This window comes from Phalacrocorax carbo, chromosome 1, assembly GCF_963921805.1.
Source record: "Phalacrocorax carbo chromosome 1, bPhaCar2.1, whole genome shotgun sequence".
Lineage (NCBI taxonomy): Eukaryota > Metazoa > Chordata > Aves > Suliformes > Phalacrocoracidae > Phalacrocorax > Phalacrocorax carbo.
The window spans coordinates 200,615,913-200,635,248 of record NC_087513.1 but is presented as its reverse complement, the minus strand read 5'-3'; the positions used below and the strand labels follow the sequence as shown (position 1 = coordinate 200,635,248).

Here is a 19,336-nt window from a genome sequence, read left to right as displayed (position 1 = left end):
TGATACCTTAAAAATAAGTAGTAATATTAAAATCGCAGCAGTTCAGAGATACCAAATGTGATAAACAGTTTCAAAGATGGGTGGGAGAAGTGAGCATCCCCACTGCACGGCAAGCTCACTTCCTATGAATGCTGCACATCTCTGTGAATCAAGAATAAGAAAATGGTGAATTGGAGTCCTCACAACCTGCTCGCATGTCCTCTATTCCCATCATTAAAAGACAACCCACAGTTTCTAGCACTGCTGTTTTGTTAAGCAGGGACTCATTAGCCCTTTTAAAGTTAATTATTTAATACACCAGAATCATATTACTGTGCTCATCTACCTGTATTCCTGTTTGATTTGTATAAAAATGTACTAAGGAAGACAACTGCACTGTTTAACTGCAAGACTGAACTTGTTTTTCATTAGTGGAGAGAAAGACAACAAAATTATCACAGACAGCAGTTCCCACCAAGATTTGATTTGGAAGCTTTGCACAGAAGCTAAAAATAAAAGACTGTGCAGTCATAAATCATTTAAAACAGCATTTGTGGACAAGGAGCACTTCAAGGCGGATGTGATCTTGTGAAGGTAATGGGATCTCAGGGGCGCACAAGGAGCTGGGGTCTGAGAGGACCTTCTGGGTACTCTCAGCAGTCCAAAGCCCAAGTACTGGATTGGGGCAGAGGATGTGCCAAGGCGTGGGGGCAAATTCTCGTGGTCTAAAGGAACAGCAGTTTCACAGCTGTCAGAGGAAGAAAATGTTGGTCAAAGTGTTCAGACATATGGAGTTAATGTGTGTAAAGAGCTGTGAAGATGAAAGTCCTGAGGATTAAGATTTCCTTGGAGAGCTTCACTCTTTTTTTTCAGTTTTAAACAAAGTTTTAAAAACGTTTCCCATTTGGTAGGAAATATAAAATGCTATTTATCCTTACAGTCTTCCAGAGACTGTCCAGAGACAATTACTACTCACACAGATGAAAGGTGAAGAGCTACGAAGATGATCAGGGGACTGGAGTATCTCCCTTATGAGGAAAGGCTGGGAGACCTGGGTTTGTTCAGCCTGGACAAGAGAGACTGAGGGGGGATCTCATCAATATCTATAAATATCTAAAGGGAGGGTGTCAGAATGATGGGACTAGGCTCTTTTCAACAGTGCCCCATGACAGGACAAGGGGCAATGGGCACAAACTCGAACACATGAAGTTCCAGCCAAACCTGAGAAAAAACTTCTTTCCTGTGCGGGTGCCAGAGCAGGGGAACAGGCTGCCCAGGGAGGTTGTGGAGTCTCCTTCCCTGGAGACATTCAAAACCTGCCTGGACATGTTCGTGTGCCCCCTGCTCTGGGTGTCCCTGCTCAAGCAGGGGGGTTGGACAAGATGATCTCCAGAGGTCCCCTCCAACCCCTACCTTCTGTGAGTCTGTGAATCCCATATCATCTGTTTCTGTTCTGATACTGGCCAAAATATTTTTGCTCCAAAGAGAAAATAACCCAAAAGCTTCCCACAGAAGACTACACATCTGGAAAAGTGGAGGGCTGGTTCACAGAAATCTCTTGAGAAGCATGTGCTGTTTGTGAAAACAGATAATAGCCAAATTGTCTGTCCACTCTCTGCTTTCAAAAGCATATTGAGTTGTTCAGGACTTTTAAAATCCCAAATCTGTGTTGTAATTACAGATAACAGTTTCCACAGAGTTCTCAGGAACAGCCAGCAGCAGATACTTTTAAATTCAACCAGCCTGTTTGGAAATCACAGCAAGTACTCATGGCACATACTTTCAACCAAGTCTCTCAAAACTTCTGCTGGGTGCTGGTCATCTCACTATCTGCCAAGAGCAAGGGACAAAGAAAGTAGGTAATTTGCACCAAGACCTGTATGGGCCAAACTAGGACCCAACCTCAAGCTTTCCAGATGTCCTTTACCTGGGCAGTTGCTTTCCACTCACTCTAGATGCAGTTGGTTAAAAAATATTAAATACGGGAAAGCCACATTAATTTTCAACACATAATAAGCAACAAGAGTGAGTTGCTGAGAACATCAGCCATGAAGTTTAGTTCAAAAAGTTGTTTCAATAAACCTGAGCCATTTCACTGAAATAACTGATTTTGACTAAGTTTCCTTTGCTGACAAAGGTTCAGTGCTCTGATCACTTCTGATTAGAGAGAAGAAAATTCAAGCAAAAGAAACCTCCAATTTCTGGCTGTAAAATCAATGTTTGACATAGATGTACCTTCTATTTGAAAGATTTCTTGCATCCATGTGGAACAAAGATAAATGCTATACATGAATAGCCACACTGATGGCTACACTTCCATCAAGTGTACTCTCTGCTAAGGGAGTCAAACATTTGCCAAATTTAGACTGCTTCTACATAATAAAAGTAGGTATTGGTCCCTAACCATCACAGTCACTAGAGCCTAGTGAATGATTCAATTAACCCATCAGGTCACTTACAGTAGTGTAAAAGGAACCACTCTCTAAGGCTCCATTAACTTTCTTGGTTATGCCAATACTATTTTGTGAACTTGGACACAGCTCACAGGTGGACACATAGAAGTGTTTCAACATGGTGCTGAATCCCACCTGCAGTACATAAAAAAGTTTTCTTCCCATTTCAAGAACATTCACAAACAGCAACAGATGGAAATGGAAGCGTTGCTTTGCAACAAAGGGCCAGTCACTTACATTGGAGATAGAGAATCTAGCACATCCTAAAGCTGCTGAAATGTAGTGACAGTCTTTAAAGGCAGAAAAACACCTCAGGAATTAGAGATTTGCCACCTTACCTTCTGATCCTGTACAATTACCAGATAGTCAAATTCTGTACAAGTCTACATAGAACTTGGCATTCATTCTTCTAGAGCCCTGCAATGTATTGGTTTTGTTGAGATGGAGTTAATTCTCTGCATAGCAGTTCATATAGTACTGTGTTTTAGATCTGAGACCAAAATAGTACTGATAACACAGAATCACAGAATGGTAGGGATTGGAAGGGACCTCTGGAGATCATCTTGTCCAACCCCCCTGCTTGAGCAGGGACACCCAGAGCAGGGGGCAAAGGAACGCATCCAGGTGGGGTTTGAATATCTCCAGGGAAGGAGACTCCACAGCCTCCCTGGGCAGCCTGTTCCACTGCTCTATCACCCTCACAAGAAAGAAGTTTTTTCTCAGGTTTGGCTGGAACTTCCTGTGTTCCAGCTTGTGCCCATTGCCCCTTGTCCTGTCATGGGGCACTGTTGAAAAGAGCCTAGTCCCATCCTCTTGACACCCACCCTTTAGCTATTTATAGGTATTGATGAGATCCCCTCTCTTGTCCAGGCTGAACAAACCCAGGTCTCTCAGCCTTTCCTCATAAGGGAGATGCTCCAGTCCCCTGATCATCTTCGTAGCTCTCCACTGGACTTGCTCAAGCTGTTCCACATCCTTCTTAAACTGGGGGGCCCAAAATTGAACACAGCACTCTAGATGTGGCCTCACTAGGGTGGAGTAGAGGGGGAGGATAACCTCTCTCAACCTGCTGGCCATATTACTTTTAATGCATCCCAGGATACCATTGGCCTTCTTGGCCATGCTAATCTTCCAGATATTGCTGAGCAGTGCTTGCACAGCATCAAGGCCTTCTCTGTTTCTCCCTCCATCCCGCTTGTGAATAGGTTGGGAAGGACACAGCTAGGCAGATGACCCAAATGGGAATGGTATTCCAGGAATGTCGGATTTTCAGCTCATTTTTTCCCCATGGGAACACAGAATATAATCCTGGAGTTCATTTCAACCTATGCTGGTTTTGGCTGGGATAGCGTTAAATTTGGCTGGGATAGAGTTAATTTTCCTCACTACTATAGTGCTGTGTTTTGGATCTGGTATGAGAATAGTGCTGATGGCACATCAATGTTGTTGTTGTTGTTAAGTAGTGGCTGAGTGTCCCTAAGTAGTGCTCACACTAGTCAAAGACTCTTTCAGCTTCCCATGCTCTGCTGGGGACACAAGAAACTGGGAGGGGAGCGGGCAGAGCCAAGGCAGCTGATCCACACTGACTAAAAAGGATATTCTGTATCATATGACATCATTCCGAGTATATAAAGCTGGGGGAAGAAGAGGGAAGGGGGGGACGTTTGGAGCGATGGCATTTGTCTTCCCAAGTAAACATTAGGCATGATGGAGCCCTGCTTTCCTGGAGATGGCTGAACACCTGCCTGCCCATGGGAAGGAGTGAATGAATTCCTTGTTTTGCTTTGCTTGTGTGTGCGGCTTTTGCTTTTCCTTTTCATTATATTATTATTGTTACTACTAATACTATTTTGCTTCACCTATTAAACCATCTTTATCTCAACCCACGAGTTTTCTCACTTTTACCCTTCTGATTCTCTGCCCCACCCCACTGGGGGGGGAGTAAGCAAGCAGCTGTGTGGGGCTTTGTTGCCAGCTGGGACTAAAGCACAACATCACCTCAGCTTTCCCAAATGATACCAGTTTCTGACTCTTCTAAAGCCACCCTTTTTATTGCTTTTGCTACTTGTCACACCCACAGCACCCACTTCTATAGCAAGAATAATGGTATCAGAAGTTGCAGCAAGTCCATCAGCAACAATAAATGTGATAGCAGGGAAAGAGTTTAGTCAGTGTAAGCAAATTTTGCAGGGCATACACAGAAGTGTCACCAATTTCTAGTTGCCACCATACAGCATTGCTGCTTAATTTTATTGAAGAGTCAAGAGGCTGTAAAAAAAAATAATTTAAAAGCAGAAGTAGAATTCAAAATGATCTCAGCCAAATGGAAAAAATGGGCTATGAAGACGAAACAAAGTCAACAAAAGATAAGGGCAAGAACCTAGACTTGGGCAAAAAATACCCAACTATAATATATAAACTGTTGATTTGGGAGCAGGAGAGGATCTGAAGATTGCAGGGAGTCATGGGCTTCACTACGTCACACTCTTGTGAAAAACACAAACACTGCACTGGGAGCGGGCGGGCAGGGAATGAACAGAAGGACACTTCACCCAGAATGACAATAACCCTTTCACATCAGACACACTAGTAACACCTCACTGAGATACCATATCCACTCTTGAGACTTTCATTGCATCACATCTTTATGAGCTACAGAGACTCCAGAGCACAAAAGAATGATAACAAGAATAGAAAAAGCAACCTACAAGAAAAAAATTGAAAGAATATGCACAGTTTAACCTGAAGACTAGAATTTGGAAAGACAATTTAATTGAATCATAGAATAGAATAATTAACGTTGGGAAAGACCTCTAAGATCATCAGGTCCAACTGTCAACCCAACACTACCGTATCTCCTAAACCATGGCCTGAAGTGCCACGTCTACATGTCTTTTAAATACCTCCAGGGATGGCGACTCCACCACCTCTCTGGGCAGCCTGTTCCAGTGCCTGACCACTCTTTCAGTAATGAAATTTTTCTTCATATCCAATCTAAACCTCCCCTGATGCAGCTTGAAACCATTAAATGGAGTCTTCAAACATGTAAAAGGAAGCTCCAAAGAATGAAATAATGCTTCACACATTCATAACAGACAATAAATACTGGACTTGAATCATGGACAACTCAGATTAAAGAATACAAAGACAAATTTTTAATGATTAAAAGAGTAAATACTGGAATAGGTTGTCCAGGAAGGCTGTGGATCTTCCCTCCTCAGAGATCTTCATAGAGAAAACAGATCTAGGAATGCCACAAATGTAGCTGATCTTATCTTGGGATCAACTAAATAATTTTATCTCCTGTCCTCCTCCTCTGATTTTATGGATGCCACAAACTGCTTACAAAAGGCTTAAGGTTTACTTAAAAGATTTCATAAATCCAGTGTTAGCAGATTAAGTGCATTAACAAGTAAAGTCCTAACTCTTTTCATGTACTTAAAATTACCTCCTCCTCATGATAAGGAACATATTTTGACACTGTTAATGGTGTAAAGCCCAGTGTAACTCTAGTGAAATCATACTAAGTGTCAACAGTTCTCCAAATTTAATCAGTACATATCCTAATACACCCAGTCACATGGAGAACCAGAGTGCAGGTACTTCTCTAACAAACAGTAGGCACCACAGGTTTTGTAACTTTTTTACCATGTAACAGTAGCAAATCCTCGCTGGCAACCATGGGAGAGGGTGATTCAGGCAAAGACCCGCTATTTTAGTACAGACTGGGGAATCTTAGTGGCCTAATGAAAAAGCAGCTTGGATAAGATAATGAAAACCTAATTCCTGCAATGGCAGCCAGGAAAGAAGAGAAAAGGACTGAAAGAGCACAAGGTCACCATTTCTGATTGAATTTGCCCACATTAACTCTAAGAGCCAGTTTCCAAAGCTTGTTTCCAAAACAGCTACACTTGAAGTAAGAGTATAGCAGCCTGTGTCACCACTTGTTTTCATCCTGCAGTCCAGCTGGAATTAGAAAGAGAAAACATGCTTTAATGATAAAAATACAGATGCAGAAAACAGGAAATGCTGAAGAAATTTCGACCAAAGACAGAACCCTTAAGGGACCCATCAAAATGCTGCTTCTTTCATAGACTGCAAGAGATTTCTGATCTCTTGCCGTGAGAGTTACTATTTATTTTTACCATGTTATTTTCCAGTCAGAACTTGTATGAAATTTAAAACAAGGTGGTTAAACTCAGTATGTAAAATCCCACTAAATCACATTTGATTAGGAATCTGGGAATAACTCATTCTTGGGATTCATGAACAAACTGGGAAAAAAATAATCCCAAACAGACCTAATGTTGTTAAATTGATCTTCTCGCAAAGCAACAAAAATCCGCATTGCTCTTTTTCAGGTATTTTAGCAAGTACAAAGCAACAATCCACCACTCTCATACCAAAACTGCACTAAATGTGGCATCTTACTGTCTTACTCCAAAAGAAAACACAAAAGGAGAAAGGAAAAGCAAGTGGAATATGGACATATATAAGAACTACCCATCTGGAAGAACACCAGTACTGAGCAGAAAGCCTTGCCTTCCATTTTAGCTGGGCTTACCTCAGCTTACATCGACCTCATTTTACATTACCTCAGTCTACATCAACAGATAACTTTATGCAATCACCTTGACATCAACCAACCACTGGCTATGGATAAGGATAATGATACTGTGGCAGCTTTTAAACTTCATTTTGTAGATAATGGTGTGGTACAAATTCATGGTGCTTTCCTTCAACTTGAGCAAAAATAACAACCTCAAAACGTGGAACCTTAATATGAAGACAATTGCCTCATGCATCAGGCAGGTTTCTACAGCAACCACATGGACCTGGGGAATATCAGGTTGCACAGTACAGCCTGAGAAAAAGCAAAGAAATTGAACATCTCACAGGATCCTTTTTGCTCATTTTTCCCAAGACAGACCCAGGCTGGGAATTTTCAAGGTGTCAAGGCCCAAGGCAGATGATCTGCTTGACTATAGTATCCATCCTGGTTCTCTCTAGAGGACTTGGTGGCAAACACAACTGAATAAAAAGCTCTGAAGTCTGAGTTCCTGCTCAGACCTCACCCAGGGCTTGATTGGGCTGCAGCAATGGTGCTCGGCTGGTGCAGCATGCCTTCCTTGAAACCACTGAAAGACCTGGAACACAGATGAGAGGACAATTCCTTCAGCATAGCAAGGAAATAACAAAGCGGGGGAGTACTCCAAATTGGAAAAAGCTGACCTGATAGCACGGAAACATTGCATTTTGTGCCAGACACTGAGCAGAAGAGTAGCTGTACATATTAAGCATAAGAATCTTCCTGTCTGACAGGGCAGGACGTGGCTATGTTCTAACACCTGTTAAATTACACACATAGATTAACTGGAAGAGAAGTCCCTTTTCCTCCCCGGTTACACCAAAGAGTACACAGGAGCACATTTTATAGCAATATAGGAAATACAGCTTTCAATCCCTGTTCTCCCTAAAGACACCTGAATTTACATTTTCCACTTCTTAGTGCCAAAAGAGTTTAGGTATTGGGTATTCTTTGGATGAAAGAGGTCTGTTAAAAATATTTTAATATTTATAAGAGTAAGAACTGAAGCCTAAGCGTACCATGCCTTCCATATAAGTGCCCTAACAAGCTGTGTTCACTCTCATAGCCTCATGAATATTTAGAGACACTTACGAAGAGGAACAGCTTAACCTGAAGATATGTGTGTCTGGTCTGTGACCAATTACAAGATACTATTCTCAGTATATATGGCAAGCACAGTCTGCCATTCTGAAAACTTCTAATAGGGTAAGACACATTTTCCTGTATCACTAGCTTGAGATTGTTACCCTTACTCCATATTTCAGAGTCCTTTCTGGTCCAAAGAATATGAGTAGGTTTGCTGAAACCAGAATAATAAAATGTGCACAGACCATGAGTCAGAGAGGAAGACTTTTCTATGTACAAGTTAGATAACCTTTGTGAAACACAGCACTTCCCTTGAGGAACACAAATTTTAAGCAGAAGTGATCATTTAGAAAAATTGCATCTCCAGCATACCATTGGGTAAAGACTTATCCATGGCCTTAAAAGACAAGTCACCTCTGCCACTTCATGGCTGTCCTTGGGGAGGGGAAGGCAGATGAGACCAGGGGCAACATACACTTTCAAACAATTTTTAGTCATGCTTTACACCACCGAAGACCGCACTTTACCTAAACTTGCTGCAGCATTACCACATTCTAAACAACTACTAGCAGCTACTCTTTCATGTCCTATTTGCTCTGTAATCTCCCCAGTAGGCTAGGAAGATCAAAACTTACTGGAGAACAGTAGAACTGACCCTTTTATCCATGGCTTGCTGGTGAAAAATAGTAAAAATCAGACATTAAATCACTAAAATGATCATGACATCTTATTTTTAAGTTATTTCTCTTGCAGTGACACAAATTTACAAAGATCCTACAGAAAAGAATTCACAACACAGTAGACTTCTACCTCTGACAGACTTATTTGCCAAAATAGAGCAGGGGGGAAGAAAAATGTACTAGTTCTTCAGGAAAGTGGCAGAAGACCACAAAGGGACTAGAAACGAGCACTTATTCAACCCTGTAATCTTGCCTTAACTTCTACTATGCTAAGGGCCTTCCACTTGCCACTGAGACCCTTTCCCTGTAGCAATGCAGTCTTCTGTTTGCAAGTTTGCACCCTTTCCCTTATCCACTGGCAGGATGCTGTGGCAATGTTTTCGTCCTTGTACTTCTGCCCCTGTCCTGCTCTCCCAGCTCTGCACCTGCAAAGCCCGAGCCTGCTATGTCAGGTTTCCCACAGAAAGTGATTGACATTTATGTGAGAATCTCCCTTCCCCCCATCCTTTCCTACTCCCATTTTTAACCTTCACACAAGAGAAAAAAACAAAACCTTGTGAATAACAGTAGACAGTAGCCCTTTAAATAGCAGACAGGTATTTTGCAGTGACATCGATGTACAAAGCTTAACAATCAATTAATGTGCAACTCTTGCCTCTGATCAGAGTGTGCTCCAATCAGCGCTAACAGCACCACCAGCAGGAGCAACCAGCAGGGAGCTTCCTGATGAAAACTATATTCTTATTACCAGAAAAGTACTATGGCGGACTGCCTGCTGCACTAGAGAGATGCCATGGGGAGGAGAGTCAGCTGGGGATATCCCTGAGATTATTTTTTCTTTTCTGGCCATTGGAGTGTTTTTCCTTAAGATTCTCTTTCTTTCTTGTTTTTTTTTATTGTCATCATCAGTAACTGTTACCATTAAAGCTATCATTTGCCACCAGCTATGGACTGTCTCATCACCCTTTGTGCAACGGGTCAGCTTGAAAGTACTACTTCATATTGTAAGAAAGTACAGAAAATGGCATTAATTCTTGTTCAGGGGGGCAACAGCAGGTTTACAAATTACATCATACTTGAACATTGCTGCAATGACCTCAACTTAAAGAACACAAGACTCAAAATCAGAAAGTAATTTTCTGTACAGCTTGCTTCTGCAACAGTGTATTTGTATTAATCAAAATGTTCTTAAAATTTACACCATCTTCTACAAAAAGTCACTGTGATAATTAAGAACTGGCTTTATGCTAAATACAATATAAAAAAAAACAGTTGCCTCAAACTTTATAAAAACTCCAAAAGCAGAAGCTCTATTTTGAGGAATTCCAATAGCCACATTGATATTATTCTTTTGGCTCAGCTAAAAAATGAAAAACTAAAAACACTGTACACCTGTGGTTTGCCAAGCTTGCAGGTTCATGTGATCTGCACAGTGTCTAAACCAGAAACAGGTAATAAGCAATTAAACAATACCCTTGGTTTTAAAATATATAATACATAACACACTGGTGTTATTCTTAACATATGAAATATCCTTTAATATTTTTATGGCTTATATAGTTCTCAACTGCAGGGATGAATTCATTCTTTCTTTTTGGTAAAGTCATATGGTTTCCACCACTGTGCAAACTGCAAGACCTTCTTCCTCTGATCCTCAAAATTCTGTCTGATTCCTTTTCTCCAGAGCCGCGGTTCCAAGTCCAGCATGCCACCAATGACTTCCTTTGCAAGTAGAACAAAGGTAGATCATGATAAATGCAAAATTACCATATTACTTAACACTATTTTACCATAAAATATAGAAATATTTATTTCCAACTGATGACATTATTCGTCCCTGTTTTCTTTAAGTGTTAGTTATTAAAACTGGAAATTCTGAAAAAGATACCAATTTAAAAATCAGAATTGTAGTTGTTAGCTGCCTCAGAAAAATTCTTTTAAGTACAGCATAGCAATGCACTGCATAAATATTCTAACATTGCAAGACTGTTAATAGATTAGAACATTTGTAACTAAAAAAAGAAAAGTTCAGAAAAAAGAAAGCTGCCCATTTTGCTCTTAACTCTTCTTGAAGTAAGCTATATATTGCCCCAATCACTCCTAATGTTTTTGCAATATTGGCTCTTTCAGTAAATGATTGCTGAGACATAATGAAGAGAGGAAGATTTCATTGGAGTTCCTGCATATACTATACTCTCTATACTACATGGAGTAATTTAACCACACATGCATTATAGTAGGCGTTGTCTGAGTTTGTAGGTGTATGCACCCTGATCTATATAAGCAGAAGCCAGTGCACCTATATGAGAATACTATGACCATGAAAAACCTTTTTTTTCCTTCTTCTTCTTCTTAATTAGATGCAAGTATTTTCCATCTATTAGACTATATGTCAAATATCTAGAGTTCCTATTAATTTGAAAGAAACATGGATCTAGAATCACATTCTGAGTATCAGCCAGTGAAGAAATCAATTATTCCTTTGCTCAACAAGCTAAGTTATAATGACTTACCAAGAAAAGCCAGCTCATAAATTGCGATACCGTACATCTGTTACAGCAGCATCTGTTTTAATTACTTAAATTTTACAAAATAGAGTATAATTGGTAGGTAAATCGATCTTTTACACAACAATACCTTTCCAAAGTAATGAGGAAACTTGTGTTGATCTTCAATGACATGAGCAAATCCTCCTTCAAGGCCAAAGTCCACAGAAAAGTATGGTAATCCTTTAGGAACCTATACGCACAAAATCACACTTTTAGATGTTTAACGGACCGTAGGCATTTAGTTAACCTTTCCACAGCTTAATGAATCTGAACGTGGTTTTACAGTTGATCGTATCACATCTTATTTGAAACCATCTCTAAAACCAATTATATGTAGTATAAAATTGCAACAGAGAAACAGTAAAACAAACAGGCAAGGGGAAAGAACAACACACAACTAGATAAAAGGACACTGAAATCTGAAAAGGTGATTGCTGGGTACCAGAACCTCCAGAGGACACCACTGCAGCACCAGGTAAGAGGTGGGGAGGGACCAGGCAGCAGCATACACACTGAGCAAATGCCTTCCCGACTCCATGTCTCTGAATTACATGGGTTGAGTAGAACTTTTAAGACAACCACCAGCAAGCTCCATTTATTAAAGATAAGGTGTTGTGTGATAACAGGAAATGTTTACAGAGGAAACACTGACACTTACGGGGAAGGGAAACACCTCTAGGAAGAATACACTACCAGAAAAACCCCACTACCTGACTGGAAGTTATCATTAACTTGCGGAATCAGGCAATTTAATAATTCAGTCAGCCTACAGAGGAGACACTGGTTATCCTGCCACAGGGTAAGACCCTTCAGTCTGACAGCGTGAGAAGTGGATTAATTTATTGCTACAGTATTGCAAGTAATTTCCACTGTTTCACTGCAACAAGTTATTCTCCACTCTTTTAATTGTTGAGGATGTTCCTGTACAGATAAGATTTACAAAGCTTCAAATTCATAAGCATTTCCTCTGCTACAGTCCAAATAACTGCACAATTTTCACACAGCACATTCCATATATTGATTGGAAAGCCCCTCTAAAAATAATTAAGATTTAATATAGAGGGGCAATGTAGCATAGCGAGAAACAGAAAACATTTTCAATGAAATTAAAAAAACCATTAAATAAGGAAAAAATGGGTCAGCGGGTGACACCTTCAGGAAAATGTCAGCTTTATCTTATTTGTGTCTAGCAATGTATTGGGTCTGGCTGGGATGGAGTTCATTTTCATCACAGCAGCCCACATGGTGCTGAGTTTTGGACTGGTAACTAAACCTGCGTTGCCGGCATGCCAGTGTTTTGGCTATTGCTGAACAGTGCCTGCTGCCTGGTCAGCTCTCTTGGCTGTGCCCACTGCCAGCACATTGCCCACCCCCAGCTCCCTCGCTGCGGGGAGCAGAGGGAGAAGAGAAGGCCTTGATGCTGTGCAAGGGATAGATGCTTAGGCTCTGTGCCTCTGGACACCAGTTTCTGCACACAATCCGCCCATTAGATGATGTCTCAGCCATGTCTGACCCTCCTTCCAGGCACCACCGTCTCCTAATACAACTCTCCAACTTCCCAAAGCTCAGCTTGGTCTCTAAACTATACTCTCATATCTCTGTGAAGGCTACAGGCATTTATTCTGCTCTTAAGTAACATTAAAATCACACAACTGTGTAAAAATTTATACTCAGGTGCATTTTACTAATTTAAAGATGACTTAATCTGAAAACTGGCCTACCTTCAATTTGGTATATAATACAATCACAAAAACATATGGCTAAAAGATTCTTAAAGAAATAAGCGCCCTGATGCCCCACCATGTGTCAAGAATATTATACTTCGTTTATTTGCTACAGATATTGGCTTTCCCTGTTCTGAAACACCGATGAGCAGAAGATATCCAATACATACCTATTTTGCTGTCTGTTTACATCCACCTTAAGTTTCAAGTCTTCCCTAAGTCCATGCTACAAATCAATTGAATTCCTTCTTGTGTGCACGCAGCAGTGCTAGCAAACAACTAAGTACTATCTTCTTTAAAACAATCTCCTTTATACAGAAAACTACCATCATATCCCATTTCAGTCCCTTCCTTCCTAGACTGCACAACCTCTAAACCAGTTCTATAGTTAAGTTTTCTAACCTATGCTCTCCTCTTCTCTGTCTTGAAATGCTCTGCCCAAAACCAGACCCAAATTTTCCAGGTGAAGCCTCACCACTTTGAATAAGGTGACCCATAACTGACTCCCATTATATCTATATGACATTTCAGCTTATGTGGCAGAATAAATTTTGTCTTTTTACTACATGTGCTGTCACTGTTGTTTTAGTTCGAGAGTCATCACAATATACAAAACCTCTCCTACTATACAGCCACCCAATCCCTTACTCTTCTACATTTAATTTCTATTTGTCATATCAGGCTTCATGCCTCATTGTTAAAACCTATCTCCTTTTTCTCCTAAACTAGGATTTTATTTAGTGCAAAGGTCTTACATTTACTAAAAGACACTTTCAGAAATTAAGAATTATTACTACATAGTAGTAAACGACTTGTGGTAAAGTCTTATACCACACATCTTTCACTTTAATATTAAAAAGATGGAACAATCTTTGAACCTAAGAGTTTCAGTATTATTCCTTTAAGATTTGTATATGCAAAGTTGTTTCAGTTTAGTATCCAGGAGACAGAGTACTGTTCCCTTGTTTTAGGAAAAAAGGACTTACGATGCTATTTATATTTTCACTTCATAAACTTAGCAACACAAAAGGTTGTTCTAGGTCAGTGAAAAAGACACATCATATTTTTTCCAGGAAAGTAATTTGCAAATCTTTGATCTACCTTAATTCTTAAAGTTAATCAAGAAAATTATGCTGGTACATGTTCTCCTCAAAGTGCCAGCTTTGTTCTCAACCAATGCTTGCAGCTCAGTCCACCTATTGTTGAAATAAATATGAATCTTTTCCCTAACGTCAGTTAGGAGTTCAGTCAGTCTCTCAATTCTCATCATGCCTATGCCATCTCCTGATCCACTAATCTAATTGCGTTCCCTTTCTTCTCTGTTTGAAACAGTTTATAACGAAAAAAGATGAGAAGAATTTGCTGAAAGTCAGTGTTCAGTACACTTCATTACTTACAGATTTCCGAACATCTTTTGAAGAAAGATCAATTAACTTCTTGTTCACAGACCACTCTTCATCAGACTCCATTATAGCTTTCTGTAAAATAATTTTATCTAAATGTGAAAACAGTCCTTCACGCAGCAAGCAAAGAACTTCTCTGTGTAGTGAAGTACATTGCACTGCAAGTATCATTTATTTCTTAACAAAGTAACTTTATCTTGGCAACCTTTCTGATTTCCAGAACTTACATACTTTATAAAGGCATTGTATAATATCCTCAAACTCACTTAATTCTTGTCCTCTTATTTTTTTTTTTAATTTTAACTTTTGCCTGACACAAATTATCTCTAACAAGTCTCAACTAAAAGTTCACCTTCTCTTTTTACTAAGCTCATACAAAACCTCTTATGAATTCATTACAGTATATTAGCCTTTCTTCTTTTTTAAATACTAAGAGGAAAACCCAGCTTAGAAGGCTAATTGCGCTTAAAAACCTTTAAAGCCATCTCTGTATCCTCCACAGTATGGAAGCAGGTATAGTGTAGGTACCTTTTAAATTTCATTAGCTGTGTATTTTAATGGTGGAAACTTCAGAAAGGAAGTTCTGTGTACATGGCACTGCATTAAATCTTGTACTTCGTCTTTCCTTTAGCATTCAGACAAAACACAAGTTTTATCAGCACTTGAAGCATAGCAAGAGTGGAGAGCTTCAGGTGTGGTAGAAGTTACTGCATTGCTGTTCATCATACTGACTGCTCCACTTCATCACAAACCGATCACATTATTTTTTTCCAGAAAACAAAAACAATATTTAAAAGAACAAATAAAATAATTTATTTATAAAAGGCAAATCATGATCCAGTTGCTGAAAGCCAAAAGGCCTCTGTTCCAGGCAGAAGTTTCAATACGCCTTCCCTTACAGGGTCAGTGGAAAGAGACCAGAAAAGCTATCTAATATTCGTCAGAGACTTAAGACACACATAAAATTTGGGTCTACTGAAATAAAATGGGGATGAAACATTATAAATTGGTATGTCTTTAAACAGTTGACATTATTTTCTCATTTTATGCTTGCCAAGGTATTTGTATGGGTTTTTAAGCTTATACAACAGGACTTAAGTGAGAACTACTGCAATCCTTACAGCACTTCAAGAAACTACTATTCTCTCCCCATCTTCCAGTATTCGTCAGTGCAGTCAGACTTGAGGCAAATGCACATTGACATACAGCTCTTCCAGTGACTACTTAAAAACCAGAATTTACCTCACAGGGCTTGTTTTAAGATCAAGGAATAGGATCAAAGAATGGATCATGAAGTAGGATCAAAGAATCCATATTTTCAAAAATAGTACTTGAATATAAAAAAAGTTTTCCAGAAATAGATGAATTATGATAAATACATTCAAATTACCTAAGAAAAAAATTTTTTGTGTACCTTAAAGTAGATTGGAGCCACATCGCCTACTTCTTTTGGAAGAGGAATGCATTCATACACCATGTGATACCGTTTCTTCATACCCATGTTTGTTTCTAGGAACACACAGTCCAAGTCTTTAGCTTCAAACATTTTCACCAACACACTTCTGAACATCTGTTTGGGGGGGCGGGAAGTGTAATTTGAATTAGCTTTTCAAAGCTTTCAGATATATATTACGTTATTTCACTAACATACATTATATTCATAATAAACTCATAATAAAAATTTTAAGAGCAGCTATCATACTAGGGAAATTCCATATTATTCAACAATTTAACATGAACTGTATTTCCTAAGATACAAAGATAAGAAGTCTAGAAAATTATTGTGAAATACGCTTTATAATTAACACTACAAAATCAGTTTTAATAAATACCACATATTTTTACAGTTGAAAATAAAACTAGGTTGAACTTCATAACTGTGATGCTCCATAAAACAATATGGCTTTAACAGTAGGCCCCTAGCTTACAATTTCTAAGTTAATATCTTGGCTGGTATTGACTCTAGATACCGTTACCCTTCCACTATTCATTCCAGTTACACTTTTAACAATAACAAAAAAAAAAAAAACGAACCCAAAACCAAACCAAACAAAAAACCACACCACATTTCTACCTGGTATACTTGACCTTTAAGGAAAATATTAACATTGCCTCCAAAGAAAGCCACTGCTATAACCACCAGCTGTATGTATGGAAGCCAATCATATGCAATACTGTAATGCACCTGGCCTCAGTGCTACCAGTTCCCCTTAGAGATTAGGTGCTGCACCTATTCAAAGTGTATTTCAATTTACTATTCTGCTACCTCCAATGTCAGGGCCCTGCACACACTCAACAGGCTCTGCAGCCCCTTGTACCTGCTGGGGCTCCGGCTGCCCACGCAGATGGGCAGCTCTGACACGGTGCACCTATAAGCTGGGATCAGGCACAGCAGAAAGAACTGGGGAAAAAAGAGCTGTGAGAAGTGGGGGCCTGGCCACCCCTGCACTCCGGAGCTGCAGTTAAGCTCAGGCCCTCACTTTTGGTCCTTGCCTGAGCTAAGTTTCAGGGATGCCTGTGCCCAGCCACGTGCCTGGTTGATCTTGACCCTGACTTGCTGACTTGACCTTGAACCTAACTCATCACTGCAGACTTGTCTAGCCATCACTGGGCTGTGGCTGATCCTGTCTACCATCATGGGACCTGCTCTCTTCTCCTCAGTTGGGTACCATGGGACTGCACCTTGTCAGTGAGGTGACTTCCCTGACCTGTCTTGCCTACCACCTTCCACCCACCCCTGCCTTGCCTTCCCTGTGGAGCAGCCCACTCTTGCTGCTCCCTGACTCTTGCCAGTCGGTATTTGTATCCAAGATATGCAAGAGCATCATTCTACAGCTTACGATGTAGATGCTGAACTAAATTATCAAGCACAAGGGACAATTTCAGGGACTCCTTCAGACTCATTTTCAAATGCACAAAAGATCTGACTTTGTGACAGGGTGAATGTTTCTGAAAGTGTCCCAAGACCTTGAAAACTGCTTTTTAAAAATTAAGATCTTCGTATTACACTTATGTGGAAATGGTATAGGGAGCATGTCTAAGCCAAGAAATCACTGAAACTATATGAGCCACATAGACCACCGGGACCATAGCTCTACAATTCACAGGTTGCCCTTTATGCGCTGAATTTTTTTTTCAATTAACAAGGCTTAGAAGTACAAATAACACAATTAAAAGTCTAATCCCATCTAAAGGTTTAAGATTCCCTATCTTAATGTAAATGGAGAGTCAAACAAGCATAAGCAAATACACATATTCATAAACAACAGCAAGTACTGAAGTAAAACAGATGGAAAACAAATCATTACCAGGTTTTCAATGCAACAGGACTAGAAATTGAGCTCTCTTCTCTCCACTCCTTTGTCACCTTGCACAGTATGAATCAAACTAAAAGTCTGTGAAACATGGCCAAATATATATCTTAAGCAGGTATCTAAGCTCTCCAAAGCAGGCCCTTGTGCCTTGAATTTTTCCTCACAAATAAGCTGCTCCATGCTGTGACAAGAAAATGCTACCACCATGCCCCTAACACACCCGATGAAACACAGCTAGAAGATACTGCCCAGTGAATATATCACTGTACTATGACTGGTACAGGACTTTACTGCACAGAGTGACAGATGACTCTGAAGTAATAGCTTGTTACCTACTCCCCCTCACACCGGTACCCACACCTCTACTTCTGAAATACACCAAAGCAAGCAACTGTGGTGAGATAAAAGAAATACTAAACCAAGGGTTGGGAAGGACTATTACTTATAGTTGCTACTCTACAATAGCAACTGAAATGCAAATCCCTTGAAAAGCCTAAAATATCTGCAGATGTTGGCTAACGTTTCCCAGACTTCAATTTCTTCTTTTTAAATACAGTGCACTTTTCCTCCAAATTCTGAGCAGGCCAAAATATCAAGGACGATTAGCACTGGAAAGGGCAAAACCATTCATAAGAGCAAATAAAAGGACTTGGCTTATGCTCAGATGCACACGACATTGATACATGTAACAGTTCACGCAGTACAGGACATGTAAAAATTTATATATTTTAATATTTAAAAAGTTACATACATATTTACTTTGGCAAGGGAGCACATCAGTCTAAAACACACAATATGTTAAATTCAACTGCCTGAAGGCATACAGTATAAAGAACCCTTCTTGAACATATCTTAAAAAGAAATATCCCAGAAAAAACAGCTACCTAACGTGCTCAACACAACATTTTATGAATATTTAAAGTGATTTTTTTTTTTCACTCAACAGCAATATAAAATACGTCTCTGGCATCAGAAAGTTAGTTTAGTCACTGAGTAAATGTATGCTTATACTCCTGCTAAAGCCTTCAAAGACTCCTCCTATTGAATTACATAGAAGGTGGAAAATAAAAACCAAATAATAAAAAAAGAAATCTGTGTCTATCATCTCCCAAAGTCCTTTTACCAACTAGTTGCATTTTCTAGCAAGGAAAAGACTAGCATTGAATACAGGAATTGCATTTGCTTAGCTTTTCTTTATCCTATTTTCCTTCTCATACAAATTTAGAAAAATTAACAACTATTTAGTAAAAAGATATCAGCATAAATAGAAGATATAGAATAAAAGTATTTATCACTTTTCCCCTTGCTCTGCTGTTCCTCCTGATCCCTACTTGTTGCACTTATTCATTTCTTATTCAACTTTCTTAGGCATTTCTATTATATACAAAAGAACTCCTTTCCCTTCCTGATTGGAAGGAGCATAACTTACTAGGAAACACTCTATAAAAATTACATCAGCCTTGAGAGTCAATGTGGGGAGCAAATTTGGAAATTCAGAGAATCCATCTGCCAGGCTTGAGGCAAGATCAACGTTACTTAAACCATTTCAAACTTGTGAAT

General features: G+C 39.5%; 1 protein-coding gene across 2 annotated transcripts in view; it reads right to left on the bottom strand.

The window, feature by feature from the left end:
* Positions 1-9,917: 9,917 nt before the first annotated feature.
* Positions 9,918-19,336, bottom strand: part of CWF19L2 (CWF19 like cell cycle control factor 2) — a 93,558-nt gene continuing 84,139 nt past the window's right edge. For both annotated transcript variants that reach the window (XM_064441267.1, XM_064441268.1), the window contains 4 exons: positions 15,877-16,032; positions 14,457-14,537; positions 11,424-11,525; positions 9,918-10,508 (listed from right to left, as the gene is read on the bottom strand). In XM_064441267.1, coding sequence (XP_064297337.1) covers positions 10,368-10,508; positions 11,424-11,525; positions 14,457-14,537; positions 15,877-16,032 — 480 coding nt within the window. In that variant the 3' untranslated portion in view covers positions 9,918-10,367. The remainder of the gene's footprint in view (positions 10,509-11,423; positions 11,526-14,456; positions 14,538-15,876; positions 16,033-19,336) is intronic.